This window comes from Calidris pugnax, unplaced genomic scaffold (assembly GCF_001431845.1).
Source record: "Calidris pugnax isolate Ruff unplaced genomic scaffold, ASM143184v1 scaffold335, whole genome shotgun sequence".
Lineage (NCBI taxonomy): Eukaryota > Metazoa > Chordata > Aves > Charadriiformes > Scolopacidae > Calidris > Calidris pugnax.
This window is the reverse complement of record NW_015091148.1, coordinates 1,650,311-1,663,454: the sequence shown is the minus strand read 5'-3', so window position 1 is coordinate 1,663,454 and position 13,144 is coordinate 1,650,311. Positions and strand designations below refer to the sequence as shown.

General features: G+C 62.0%; 1 protein-coding gene across 1 annotated transcript in view; it reads left to right on the top strand.

Moving 5' to 3' along the window:
- The window catches only part of SRCIN1 (SRC kinase signaling inhibitor 1), a 104,045-nt gene that overhangs the window by 88,857 nt on the left and 2,044 nt on the right, over positions 1-13,144 (top strand). Inside the window, exons 16-24 of the mRNA XM_014958940.1 lie at positions 463-610; positions 1,340-1,470; positions 3,127-3,274; positions 4,530-4,842; positions 5,181-5,430; positions 5,631-5,785; positions 5,894-6,046; positions 6,939-7,055; positions 12,179-12,316. Coding sequence (XP_014814426.1) covers positions 463-610; positions 1,340-1,470; positions 3,127-3,274; positions 4,530-4,842; positions 5,181-5,430; positions 5,631-5,785; positions 5,894-6,046; positions 6,939-7,055; positions 12,179-12,316 — 1,553 coding nt within the window. The remainder of the gene's footprint in view (positions 1-462; positions 611-1,339; positions 1,471-3,126; positions 3,275-4,529; positions 4,843-5,180; positions 5,431-5,630; positions 5,786-5,893; positions 6,047-6,938; positions 7,056-12,178; positions 12,317-13,144) is intronic.

Genomic DNA, 13,144 nt, shown 5'->3' with positions numbered 1-13,144 from the left:
GGGGAGGGCAGGTTGGGGGGGGACACAGGAGGTAGGAGCAGCTCTGCTTTCCTGCAGCCTTTCCGAAGGGTCAGGCTGATGCTGAGCAGGGGGGATGGCGAGCAGAGCCCCGGGCAGGGGACCAGGGACAACCTGCTCCATCTCAATCCCTGCCACCGAGTCCCCAGGGTCTGGGGTACCAAGCCCCCAGCTCCCGAGCAGTGTTTGGTGCCCACAGATGTGGAGGGGGCACCTCGAAGGGCTAAAACCAGTCCCTGTTGGTGGACAGAGAGGGGGTGATGGGCACGGGGAGGAGGACCTCCCCAGAATTTATCCCAGTCCATCTGGACAGGGTTCCTTTGCCATGGGTATGATGGCCATGGTGGTTTTGGTGGGCATGGGGCACTGCCAGATGGGCTCCGGGAGGGGTTCCCCAGCACGATGGGACCGTGGTGACCCCCCACCCTGCTCTCCCACCCCCAGCCCAGTTCCCCAGCCTGCAGAGCAAGATGCGGGTGGTGCTGCGGGTGGAGGTGGAAGCCGTCAAGTTCCTCAAGGAGGAGCCGAACCGCCTCGATGGTCTCCTCAAACGCTGCAAGACGGTGACGGACACCCTGGCCCAGATCCGTAGGTGAGCCCCGAGCCCGGTCCCACAGCCCTCCAGCTCTCCTTGTCCCCAAATAATGCCATCTTCTGACCCTTGAGAACCTCAGAGGACACAGCTGGTCCCTTCAGTTGTTCCTGTGCCCCCCCTGTGTGTAGTGTCCTCTCTGTAGAAAAAAGATGTTGAAAAAAGGCTCATTTTTCTGCTAAGGAACTAAAAGATGCCCTCGGTCCTCTCCAGTGTGCATGTGGGAACCCCTCCTTCTAACCTGATTTTTCCTTATTCTTGGAAAAATTGTGGTTGTGTGTCCAGATATAAAGACAATCCGCGTCACGATGAGAAATCTCTTTCCTGAGGAGCAGAAAAATACGTTCTGCTGGAGAAAAATCTTCTTCAAGCTCTAAGGACAGCAGCAGAGCTGGAGGAGTCCACCTGCCTCTTCCCATTAGGAGACCTTTGGGGATGGATTACGGCTCGGCCACGCGGCTCCGGGCTCGCCTGGGGCTCCTTGCCAGCCTGATTTTCTACGGAAATGAGCTTGTATGATCAGGCAGCCTCTGAGTCTGCCTACCTGTCATTCCCTGCACTAATAACTCCTGAATCCAAAGGGCTCTTTCAGGCAGATCTGACGGAGACCCCCCTGGATGCTGCCCTTCATTTTGCTGCTCCTGCAGCCTCCTGTCCCCGTCCTGCCCTTGGCCAAGAGATGCCCAGCGCCTCCATTCGAGGTGGCAGAACTTCTCCCTGATCCCACAGTGACCTGGAGAAGTCGGTGGAGAAGATCCAGAAGGACCTGGCCCACAACCACCGGCTGATCCCTGTGCAGGAGCTGGAGGAGAAGGCGGTGGTGCTCAAGCAGCTGGGGGAAACGCTGACGGACCTCAAGGGTGAGGAGGTGGCTGGGTCTGGGTGGCAAGTGGAGCCTCCATCTCCATCCTCACCCACGGGATGCTCCAAGTCGCTCGTTGCCTCTGGGTTTGGGTGTTTGCAGCTGCCAGAGCGTCCCCCTGTGTCCCCAGGGCAGGTCCCCCCAACACCTTGTGTGTCCCCCTCAGGCTTTGGGCTGCTGTGGGGGTGAGGGCTGCACCCCCCTCCCTTCCTGCCAGCCCTGTTTGCTCTGCTCCCTGCCTGAATCAGTCCTGCAAAGTCCCCTTGAGTCCCCTGGACATCTCAGAGCTGCTGCCTGTCCCTGTCCCGCTGGGGATGTGGTCCTCGCCCACCCCCCTGGATGCTGCCCTTCATTTTGCTGCTCCTGCAGCCTCCTGTCCCCGTCCTGCCCTTGGCCAAGAGATGCCCAGCGCCTCCATTCGAGGTGGCAGAACTTCTCCCTGATGATAAAAGGAGATTTGGCAGCAGTTGCTGAGGCTGCAAGAAGAAAGGATGGGGAGGGGGGGTCGCGGGGAGGGCAGGTTGGGGGGGGACACAGGAGGTAGGAGCAGCTCTGCTTTCCTGCAGCCTTTCCGAAGGGTCAGGCTGATGCTGAGCAGGGGGGATGGCGAGCAGAGCCCCGGGCAGGGGACCAGGGACAACCTGCTCCATCTCAATCCCTGCCACCGAGTCCCCAGGGTCTGGGGTACCAAGCCCCCAGCTCCCGAGCTGTGTTTGGTGCCCACAGATGTGGAGGGGGCACCTCGAAGGGTTAAAACCAGTGCCTGTGGGTGGACAGAGAGGGGGTGATGGGCACAGGAAGCAGGACCCCCCCAGAGTTTATCCCACTTACCTTGTGTGTCCCCCTCAGGCTTTGGGCTGCTGTGGGGGTGAGGGCTGCACCCCCCTCCCTTCCTGCCAGCCCTGTTTGCTCTGCTCCCTGCCTGAATCAGTCCTGCAAAGTCCCCTTGAGTCCCCTGGACATCTCAGAGCTGCTGCCTGTCCCTGTCCCGCTGGGGATGTGGTCCTCGCCCACCCCCCTGGATGCTGCCCTTCATTTTGCTGCTCCTGCAGCCTCCTGTCCCCGTCCTGCCCTTGGCCAAGAGATGCCCAGCGCCTCCATTCGAGGTGGCAGAACTTCTCCCTGATGATAAAAGGAGATTTGGCAGCAGTTGCTGAGGCTGCAAGAAGAAAGGATGGGGAGGGGGGGTCGCGGGGAGGGCAGGTTGGGGGGGGACACAGGAGGTAGGAGCAGCTCTGCTTTCCTGCAGCCTTTCCGAAGGGTCAGGCTGATGCTGAGCAGGGGGGATGGTGAGCAGAGCCCCGGGCAGGGGACCAGGGACAACCTGCTCCATCTCAATCCCTGCCACCGAGTCCCCAGGGTCTGGGGTACCAAGCCCCCAGCTCCCGAGCAGTGTTTGGTGCCCACAGATGTGGAGGGGGCACCTCGAAGGGCTAAAACCAGTCCCTGTTGGTGGACAGAGAGGGGGTGATGGGCACGGGGAGGAGGACCTCCCCAGAATTTATCCCAGTCCATCTGGACAGGGTTCCTTTGCCATGGGTATGATGGCCATGGTGGTTTTGGTGGGCATGGGGCACTGCCAGATGGGCTCCGGGAGGGGGTCCCCAGCACGATGGGACCATGGTGACCCCCCACCTTGCTCTCCCACCCCCAGCCCAGTTCCCCAGCCTGCAGAGCAAGATGCGGGTGGTGCTGCGGGTGGAGGTGGAAGCCGTCAAGTTCCTCAAGGAGGAGCCGAACCGCCTCGATGGTCTCCTCAAACGCTGCAAGACGGTGACGGACACCCTGGCCCAGATCCGTAGGTGAGCCCCGAGCCCGGTCCCACAGCCCTCCAGCTCTCCTTGTCCCCAAATAATGCCATCTTCTAAACCCTTGAGAACCTCAGAGGACACACCTGGTCCCTTCAGTTGTCCCTGTGCCCCTCCTGTGTGTTGTGTCCTCTCTGTTGAAAAAAGATCTTGAAAAAAGGCTCATTTTTCTGCTAAGGAACTAAAAGATGCCCTCGGTCCTCTCCAGTGTGCATGTGGGAACCCCTCCTTCTAACCTGATTTTTCCTTATTCTTGGAAAAATTGTGGTTGTGTGTCCAGATATAAAGACAATCCGCGTCACGATGAGAAATCTCTTTCCTGAGGAGCAGAAAAATACGTTCTGCTGGAGAAAAATCTTCTTCAAGCTCTAAGGACAGCGGCAGAGCTGGAGGAGTCCACCTGCCTCTTCCCATTAGGAGACCTTTGGGGATGGATTACGGCTCGGCCACGCGGCTCCGGGCTCGCCTGGGGCTCCTTGCCAGCCTGATTTTCTACGGAAATGAGCTTGTATGATCAGGCAGCCTCTGAGTCTGCCTACCTGTCATTCCCTGCACTAATAACTCCTGAATCCAAAGGGCTCTTTCAGGCAGATCTGACGGAGGGGGCAGGATTTGGGAGAGATCCCATTTCCTTCGAGGTTCATGGGAACGGACAGCCAGGTTGAGGAGCTCCTTCGTGTGCTCCTCCAGGAGAGGCTGTAGCATCAACTTCAACCCCTTCCTAGACAGCATAGAATCACAGAATGGGTTGGAAGGGACCTTAAAGACCACCCAGTGTCACCTCCCACCGCACCAGGTTGCTCCAAGCCCCCTCCAACCTGCCCTTGAACCCCTCCAGGGATGGGGCAGCCACAGCTTCTCTGGGCAACCTGGGCCAGGCTCTCACCACCCTCAGAGGGAAAAATTCCTTCCTAAATCTCATCTCAATCTCCCCTCTTTCAGTGTCAAACCCTCCCCCTCCTCCCATGGCTCCCCTCCCTGATCCAGAGTCCCTCCCCATCTCTCCTGGAGCCCCTTGAGGGACTGGAAGGGGCTCTAAGGTCTCCCTGGAGCTTTCTCTTCTCCAGGCTGAACCCCCCAACTCTCTCAGCCTGTCCCCACAGCAGAGGTTCATCGGAGAACCTAAACCTTCAGCTGCATAATGCAGCGTTGCAGGAGAGCAGGATTTTTGTGGTGTGACCTGGGGAGGGTGCAGAACCCCCGCCCTGTGCCCTGCAGCCACCCAACACCTTCGCTCTGTCCCTGGCAGGCAAGTGGACGAGGGCGTGTGGACCTCCCCCAGCAACCTCAGCCAGTCCCCCAAGAAGGTGGCCCCCGAGACAGACTTCAGCAAAGGGCTGGATCTGGAGATGCCCACCAGCCCCCCAGTGAGCCTCCACCACCTGACGGCCGCCACCGAGACCCTGGGCATGCCCAGCTTCGGGCACAGCCCCCCCCAGACCCAGACCCACCCCTCCAAGAGCAATAACCCTTCCCGAGCTCCGGAGATGGTCCCCGCCAAGACCCAGACGGGACCAGAGACCCCCAGCAAGAAGAGTGCAGACAAAGCTGTATCTGTGGAGGTGAGAACGTGGGATGGGTTCCTCAGCTGGGGGGGGACTCTTTGGAGTGTCCATCCCTATGTCTCCAGCTGAAACTGGGAACAGGAACTGGGTTCATCCTCCTCCTTGGTGGGTTTGTAGCCGATGGGGTGTCTGGAGGGTGGGTGATGGCAGCCTTGGGAGCACATTGGGGGGTGTCCAGCTTGGGGAAAGGGCAGTGCTGGTCCCCCCCCCCAACTCCTCCTGGGCTCTACAGCAGGTTGGGGGGCAGCAATGGGTCACCTCCTTGGGGGGCAGTGGTGGGTCACCTCCTTGCCGTGTCCATGAAGGTTAGAGCAGGCTTTGCCTGGTGTCCGCAGGCCGCGGAGCGGGACTGGGAGGAGAAGCGGGCGGCGCTGACCCAGTACAGTGCCAAGGACATCAACCGCCTGCTGGAGGAGACCCAGGCCGAGCTGATGAAGGCCATCCCCGACCTGGAGTTCGCTGCCAAGCACAAGCAGGGCACGGGCAGCGGCAGCGCCGCCTCCACCCCCGAGCACAAGCCCTCCAAGCCACAACACGCACCCAAATCGGGGGGCAAAGGGGACCCCAACGGCCGCCGGGGCTCAGGTAGGGTTGTGGGGAGGGCAGGGGTCCACCTCCAGATCCCAGGGATGTGGGGGGAGGACCTGATCCTGTGTGTCATCGGTGGGTCTCGCTGGGCTGAGCAATGGTGCCCCAAAGGGAGGTGGGTGCCCGGGGAGAGTTTGGGGTGCTGGGTGAGGGGGGCAGGGAGAGTCTCCTGCCCTCACAGCGTCCTTTGTGTCCAGACGAACTGACGGTGCCGCGGTACCGGACCGAAAAACCCTCCAAATCGCCCCCACCTCCCCCCCCACGCCGGAGCTTCCCCTCCTCCCACGGGCTGACCACCACCCGCAGTGGCGAAGTCATCGTCACCAGCAAGAAGGAGCCCGGTTTTATGAAGGTAAGAGCCACAGTGGGGCTGCTGGGCTGGACTGGAGGGGGTCCCATCAGCAAGACCACCTCCCCGTGGCCCCCCCACCCCTCACTGCCCTGCTCCCCCCCTTTGCAGAAGGCCGAGTCGGAGGAGCTGGAGACCCAGAAGCCGCAGGTGAAGCTGAGAAGGACGGTGTCGGAGGTGGTGAGGCCAGCCTCCACCCCCCCCATCATCGCCTCCGCCATCAAGGATGATGATGATGAGGACCGCATCATCGCGGAGCTGGAGGTGAGCGTGGGAGGGGCTGCGGGATGCCCCAGCTTAACCCGCACTGGGGGGACTTGGGGGGGTTGATGGCCACCCTGCTCTGTCCTGGGGACAACCTTGGGACCAGGTCCTGGGAACGTCATCCCAAGCACCAGCACAGCGTTGAGTTTCCTCGCCTGTCTCCCAGGTGCCACGGGGATGGGCACCACGGGGCAGTTGCACCCTCCTGGACCCCTCAACGGGTCGGGGTCACCATCTCTTTTTATTGGGCTTTAAGCCAAAATCACTTGGATTTTAACGCTACGCAGCTTCAGCTGGAGGTTTGTTGGGTTTTGTGCACCTGAGGCTCTGACCCCCCCCCAGGCTGTCTGTCCCTCCATGTCCTCCCCTATTTGCTGCAGTCAAAGTGCCCAAGTGGGGTGTGGATGGTCTTTCCCACTGGTTTTCCCCCAGGAGACCAGTGATGTTGAAGGTGGGGTACCAGTGATGTTGAAGGTGGGGTACCAGTGATGCTGCATATGGGGGGACCAGTGATGCTGCAGGTGGGGGGACCAGTGATGCTGCAGGTGGGGGAACCACTGATGCTGCAGATGGGGTACCAGTGATGCTGCATATGGGGGGACCAGTGATGCTGCAGGTGGGGGAACCACTGATGCTGCAAATGGGGTACCACTGATGCTGCAGATGGGGGTACCACTGATGCTGCAGGTGGGGGGCCTGGCGATCCTGCCGGCAGCAGAGAGACGGAGATGCCTCCACAGCTGCTGAGAACAGCCAATATTTTCCTCCCTGCCAACAATTGCCCGATCCTGGTCCTGGCTGGCCCTGGCAAGCATCCCTGCAGGCACGGGCTGCGTCGTCGTTACCCCCAAGCCTCCCTCCTCCAACCCCCCCCCCGTGTTTGACTCCCCAGGTGTTTCAGAGAAGCTCTGCCTCCCCTTTCCTTCCCAAGCTCCGTTACGACCCGCTCTCCCCTGGGCACGCAGCCTTGTGGCCCAACGGAGCCTGCGTTGCAGCCGAAGGATGGAAGGTAACGGCTCGCCCCCGAGCGACGATCCCTTCTCCTGCTGACGGGCTGCACTTTAACCACCTCCTTTCCCCACTTCTTCTCCACTCACTTCTGCTTCTCTCTCCGGTTTAACAAACTAATGGCTTCTCTCCACTCCCTCCCTCACCGCCGCCGCGCGTCCGGCACTGACACGGCACAAGACCCAGCACTAACCCACCTCTCAGCCACCCGGGGCTACTGTGGCTTCCAGGAGGGTCAGATCCTTCAGGCAGGAGGATGGGAGGAAGGAAGGGACCCCTCCAGCACCGCACCGGGCAGGGCATGGGGAGGGCTGGCTGCTCTCACTGGTGTCACTGGGAGGGGACCGTGGTGGGCGATGCATGTGAGACCCTGCTCCATGTGCATGATGCGGGCGGAAGGTGAGGGGCTGGACAGGGGTTGGTGGCTACTGGGACACACTTGGTCCCATCACCCCTCCTGGAGGCTGAGGGGGCACAACCTGGCTCTTTCCCAGCTCTCCTGCCTTCCATCCTGCCCTGGACTCCGGGATGGAGGGAGAAGGAGGAAAGGAAGGTGCCCAGAGAGGGGATGGGATGGAGCAGGAGATGGCTGGGGTGGAGGAGCAGAGGGGCAGAGGGTGCCATTGAGCCCCTCATTGGAAAGCATTGAGTGGGGGGAGCTCTGCCTCATCCAGGGCAGCCCAGCTGCTGGTGGGGGTCTGGGTACATTGCAGGGGTCCCACTGGGTCCCTTCCCTCTCCTGGGAGACCCAGCCCCAGGGCTGAATCCAGCCTGGCTGTCCCAGAGGAGCATCTCCTGTCCCTGCAGATGGGTCCAGCTCTGGACCCAGAGCTCCGTAGCCATCCCAGCACTTGTGTCTCACCCCCTCTCTACCCTGGTGCTACTCAGACCCCCAGGGCTGGGGCACGAGTGAGACATGCTGAGGCAGGACACATGTCCCCCCTGCCCCTCCTGGGCCACCCAACAGCGTGGCATAACCAAGGGGGCACCTCTTCTGCCAGAGCATCCCTCCCGCTCACCTTCCCTCCTCTTCCGTTGGAGGAAGGACGGCGTTTTCCAGGTGACTTCTTGCTACTCAGGGTTTTAAAGTTCTGGTGCCCCTTTGGCAGCTCCTTTGTGATGGCTCATCCCCTGCTCCGCTGGGAGCAGCGGTGTCCTGTGGGGCTGAGCAGCCCACTCCTGCCCCAGTGCTGTGCCAGTTCACCCCAGTATGGGAGAAATCCCAGCCCACCTCTTCTGCCAGAGCATCCCTCCCGCTCACCTTCCCTCCTCTTCCGTTGGAGGAAGGACGGCGTTTTCCAGGTGACTTCTTGCTACTCAGGGTTTTAAAGTTCTGGGGCCCCTTTGGCAGCTCCTTTGCCATGGCTCATCCCCTGCTCTGCTGGGAGCAGCGGTGTCCTGTGGGGCCGAGCAGCCCACTCTTGCCCCAGTGCTGTGCCAGTTTACCCCAGTATGGGAGAAATCCCAGCTGGACTGTGTCAGTTGGGTTTCCAAAGGCATTCGGGAGGTGCAGCAGCACCAGCTCTTTTTTTCCTAAAGACTTCAGGCAAATTATTGCCAAAATCTTCCAGAGCCAGGTTGCCTTAAGGTTGCCCTGTCTGTGCAGTGGGTACCGATGGGATGTCAGGGCTGGGCAGGAGGGAGCTGAGCATCTCCCTTCCTGGCCCAACACCTCCCTGCAGCGTCCTGGTGCCCGGAGGCTCCAGGAACGGGGTGTGTGGACACGTAGGGCTCCCCGGCAGCTCCTCGCATCCCCCCACCGCTCTCCTCACCCCCGGCTCTTAATCTGTCTGAATTCTCTACCTAGGAGCCGCTGGCCCTGGCCGCCCCGGGGAGCAGGGCTTTCTCCCTCCCGCAGATTGTCCTCACCGAGTGGGTGTCCGAACCGCCGTCCCCCGACGCCGAAGCGGAGGTGTGGGTGGAAAAGGGGTGCTCGGAGCACAGGGACCCAACAGGAGGGGAGCTCACACCCGAGAGGGGAAGGAAATGCCACGTGTCTCCTGGCAGCCCCAAAAAGTCTCTGTCAGCGGCTGGGTACCCCCCAGGCTCAGCCCCACAGCCCCCTAACAGCCCACCTCGGGGCCGTGCCCGTGCAGCAGGAGAGACTTGGAGGTTCCCTTTATCATCCAGCAAGGTCCCAGCTTTCTCAAAGCAGAAAAGGAGCTGCCCCGTGGGGGGAGAAGGAGGGGACGCTGCTCTGAACGCTGCCAGCGGGCAAGAAGGCAGCAGCAAGACTTCTCACCGAGGTCCCCCGGCCCCACAGCCTCCGCGTCCCCGGGGGGAGCCAAGGGGTCCTGGCGTTGGTGAGATGATGCTCCCCTCCACCAGTGCCACCCCACGGCTTCCTGGTGCTGGGGACCCCCGAGGAGGAGCCGGGCAGAGCGTGGGGGAGGCGTCTCTCCCTCCTGGAGACTCTTCTGGGGTTTGCCAACAAGCGCGGAGGGAGAGCAGCTCGCCCACCCCAGTTTGCCCAGTGCCAAGTCCCAGGTCTTTGCTGGGAAGGGGTCCAGCCCCGCGGGGAAGGGGACAGTCCCAGGCTGAGCATCCCCAGGAGCAGGTCACCTCAAAGCCAGACCACAGTGTGGCATCTCCAGGCCAGGGTGACCTTGCCAGGGCTGCCAGGGATGAAGGCATTGCGGAGGACAGCGGGGGGAAGGTGGCAGAGGGGCTCGGCAAAGGGCAGTTGTCCCCTCGCGACTCCATGACTCCACGCAGCAAGGAGATCTGTGAAGGCACGTACCAGAGACTGGACAGCCTGGAAGAAACCATCCGTGAGCTGGAAATAACCATCAGTGAGATCAGCAGCCACCCCTCGGCTGAATTTGTGTTCCCGAAAGAGCTACTAGGACAAGCGGGATCCAAGGATGCTGGTGAGAAGACCAGGGAAGCTCTGGGAGATCTCAGACACGGTAGCTGTGATGATGGGACTGTCCTGGACCTCAGTCAGGCCAAAAAGGATGCTCCTGAGAGCCCATCTCCAAGCAAGAGCAAGCCAGCTCTGCTCCCCAAGCCGCAGCTCCCCCTCGACACGCCCCAGGTTTATTTTCTCTTATCCCTCTTGCCGTGCTCTGCCCCGGATTCACTCTGATGTCTCTCTTCCTCCACCTCTACCTGCTCCCTCTCTGTGACTCTACCTCCAGGCAGAGCCGAGGTGGAAAACCAACCTCCTTTTTCTCCCCCACACCCCCCATCACTGGGATGGGGGTTTGGGAAGCACCGGCAGCAGGGGGGCAGGGGGGGCTGCCTTCTGCCCCTCGCTGGTGCCGCTGCTGCCTGGTGCCCATCCCTTGCACCGGGTTAGACCCTGGCATCATCTGCCCCAGCAGTTTCTGGGGGGCTGAGCACGCTGCTCGGTGGGTCGTGGGGCCGGCACGGCAGGGGGGCAGGGGGGGCTGCCTTCTGCCCCTCGCTGGTGCCGCTGCTGCCTGGTGCCCATCCCTTGCACCGGGTTAGACCCTGGCATCATCTGCCCCAGCAGTTTCTGGGGGGCTGAGCACGCTGCTTGGTGGGTCGTGGGGCCGGCGAGGAGCATCCCAAGGAGCAGGTCACCTCAAAGCCAAGCCATGTGTGGGGCTGGCGAGGAGCATCCCGTGGGGCTGGTGAGGAGCACCCTGTGGGGCTGGCGAGGAGCATCCCCAGGAGGAGGTCACCTCAAAGCCAAGCCACGTGTGGGGCTGGCGAGGAGGATCCTGTGGGGCTGGTGAGGAGCATCCCCAGGAGCAGGTCACCTCAAAGCCAAGCCACGTGTGGGGCTGGCGAGGAGCATCCCATGGGACCACCGAGGAGCATCCTGAGGGCTGGGCACGTTGGGTGAGGACATGTTGCTCCTCCTCCCCGTGCCATTTGGCATAAGAACCCCTCTAACGAAGCGCAGGCTGAGCGTGGCTGCAAAGCAGCAGCTGCTTCTCCTAATTAAATCACAGCGCGGGCTCCCCGAAGCCATCCAAATTGGTTTCTGCTGGAATCCACGGCAGCTGAATAGCTGGGAAAAGAAGGGGAGGAGTGGGGGGGGGAAAGGCCCTCAGCCACCCCGACGTCAGCCTGCTCCTTTATTAACAGGCAGCGCTGGGGAATAAATCTCCTTTTTTTCATTTGCAGTAATTATCGCAGCCCCGGGTCTCAGTGAGGGCCCCATCCTCGTCGCGGGGCTCTCGCCGGGCGAGTGGGCCATGGAGTGGGTGTAGCTGTAATTTCTCCCGTTGTGGGTTCCCCCCCCTGCACCCCCAGAGCCTGGCAAACTAAGGAGGGGAGCTGCGGGATGGATTTATGGCCGATTATGGCGGGGGAAAAAGGGCAGGTCCCGTCCCACCTTTGGAGGATGCTGCGAGTTGGTTGCAAAGGATGGGACCCAGTGCCTGCTGGTTCCTGGGGACGCTGGGTCTCTGGGGAAGGTGTGGTGTGGGCAGGAATTGGGTTTACCTTGTGCTGTGGGCTCCAGGAGTCCCCGTGTCCCCTCCGTGGGTGGTGGAGGGGGACTGGGTCTGCACTGATTTACCAGCCTCTCCCGTCGGGGGTGCGATGGGGCAGCAGTTTCTTATCCCTGCCAGTTTCCCCACCAGCATCAGCCACTCCAGGCCAGGCAGGAGGCAGGGGGGAGAGGGTCTGGGGTACCCCAGGAGCTGTGACCCCCAGCTTTAGGGACCTGCGGTGCCGGGGGAGGTGTGGGGAGGCACCGCTCCCCTCGCTGCCCCTCTCGCCAGTCTCTGTATCTCCATCCTAGTTAATAAAATCCTCTGTATTCCCTCTGCCGCCGTTTCCACCTGGATTCTGCTTCTGCCGTCGCCTCTTTTCCTTTCTCTTGGCCGTGTCCCCCTTCCCTGCCCTGGCAGGGGGGTGCTCCCCCCCCTGCCCCCCGTCTCCCAGTGTCTGCCCCCGACTCCCTGTTTGTGTGGCAGCGCTGGCTGTCGGGGGGTCCCGGCTGGTTTCTGAGTTGGCCAAGGGGCTGCCCGGTGAGGGCTCCTTTGGCACGTGGAGCTGGTGGCCTCCTCCTTGCCTGGGTTTGCCCCCCACGGTGGTACCACAGGGGCTCGGCACAGCTCCGGTGTTGAGGGTGCCGGTGGGGGTTTTCACGGCTGGTTTTAACCCCTTTCTCCCCTCCCCACCCCAATTCTGTGTCCCCGGCAGAGCGGTGGCGTTTCCATCCCAGCCATGAAGGTGGTGAACCCGGCGTCCCGGCTGAAGCAGAGCCAGCAGGGCAGCCCCGACAAAAGCAAGCACATAAAGCAGCGGATGGAGTACATGCGGATCCAGGGCCAGCAGCAGGTACTCTATCTCTAACACCAGCCCCACCAGCCCTCCTGGCAACTGGGACAAGCCACAGGTTGGCCACGGCCACGGCATCTCCCCCTCTGGCTTCTATGTGGCCGGGGTGTGGGTGCTGGGCAGGGGAGACCCTGCGGGTGCTGCTTTTTGGGGACTCTCGGTGTCTCCCTTCGCCTTGAGTAGGGCTGGGGGCGCGGGGACCCGGCTGTTGGGGTGCAGGAGGGGCTCTCACCCCCCCCTCCGTGGTGATTTCCATAGCTGGCTGCTGGGAACGGGGACATGGCTTTGTGCTGAGAACGGCAAACTCGTTACAAGGGTGGTGTGAAGCCAGAGTCATTTGTCCCCCAGCCCCGATGGACAGGGCTGAGCCCCAGCGTTGGTCCCCTCACCCTGAGGGACACCAAGAGCGTTTTTGGGAGGGAGGTGGGCTCTGCAGAGCCATGGGCTGGGCACGGGGGCTCCGAGGGGCTCCGTTTACCCAGGGTGGGGGCTGCCTGACCCCTCCCGGGAGGTTTTGGGGAGTCAGGACCCTCCGTGCACCGTGATGCCATGTCCACAGAAGCAGCTTGTCACGGGCAGGGTGGTGGTACTGGGGTACCCAGCAGGGTGGGGGGGCCACAGCAGCTGGAAGAGGAGCATTTTGGGGTGGGATGGGATGGTGTGTGTGTCCCCCCCAGCCCAGCACCCAGCCCCAGGGTGGTGGGGCTGGCTCCCCTCTGTCCTCGCTGTCACCCCGGTGCTGGCGGTGGCTCTGTGGCTTGCTCAGCCCAGGGGCAAGGTAGCCACAGCCAGTTTGTTGCCCTCCACCCCCCCACCCCCCCATCACCT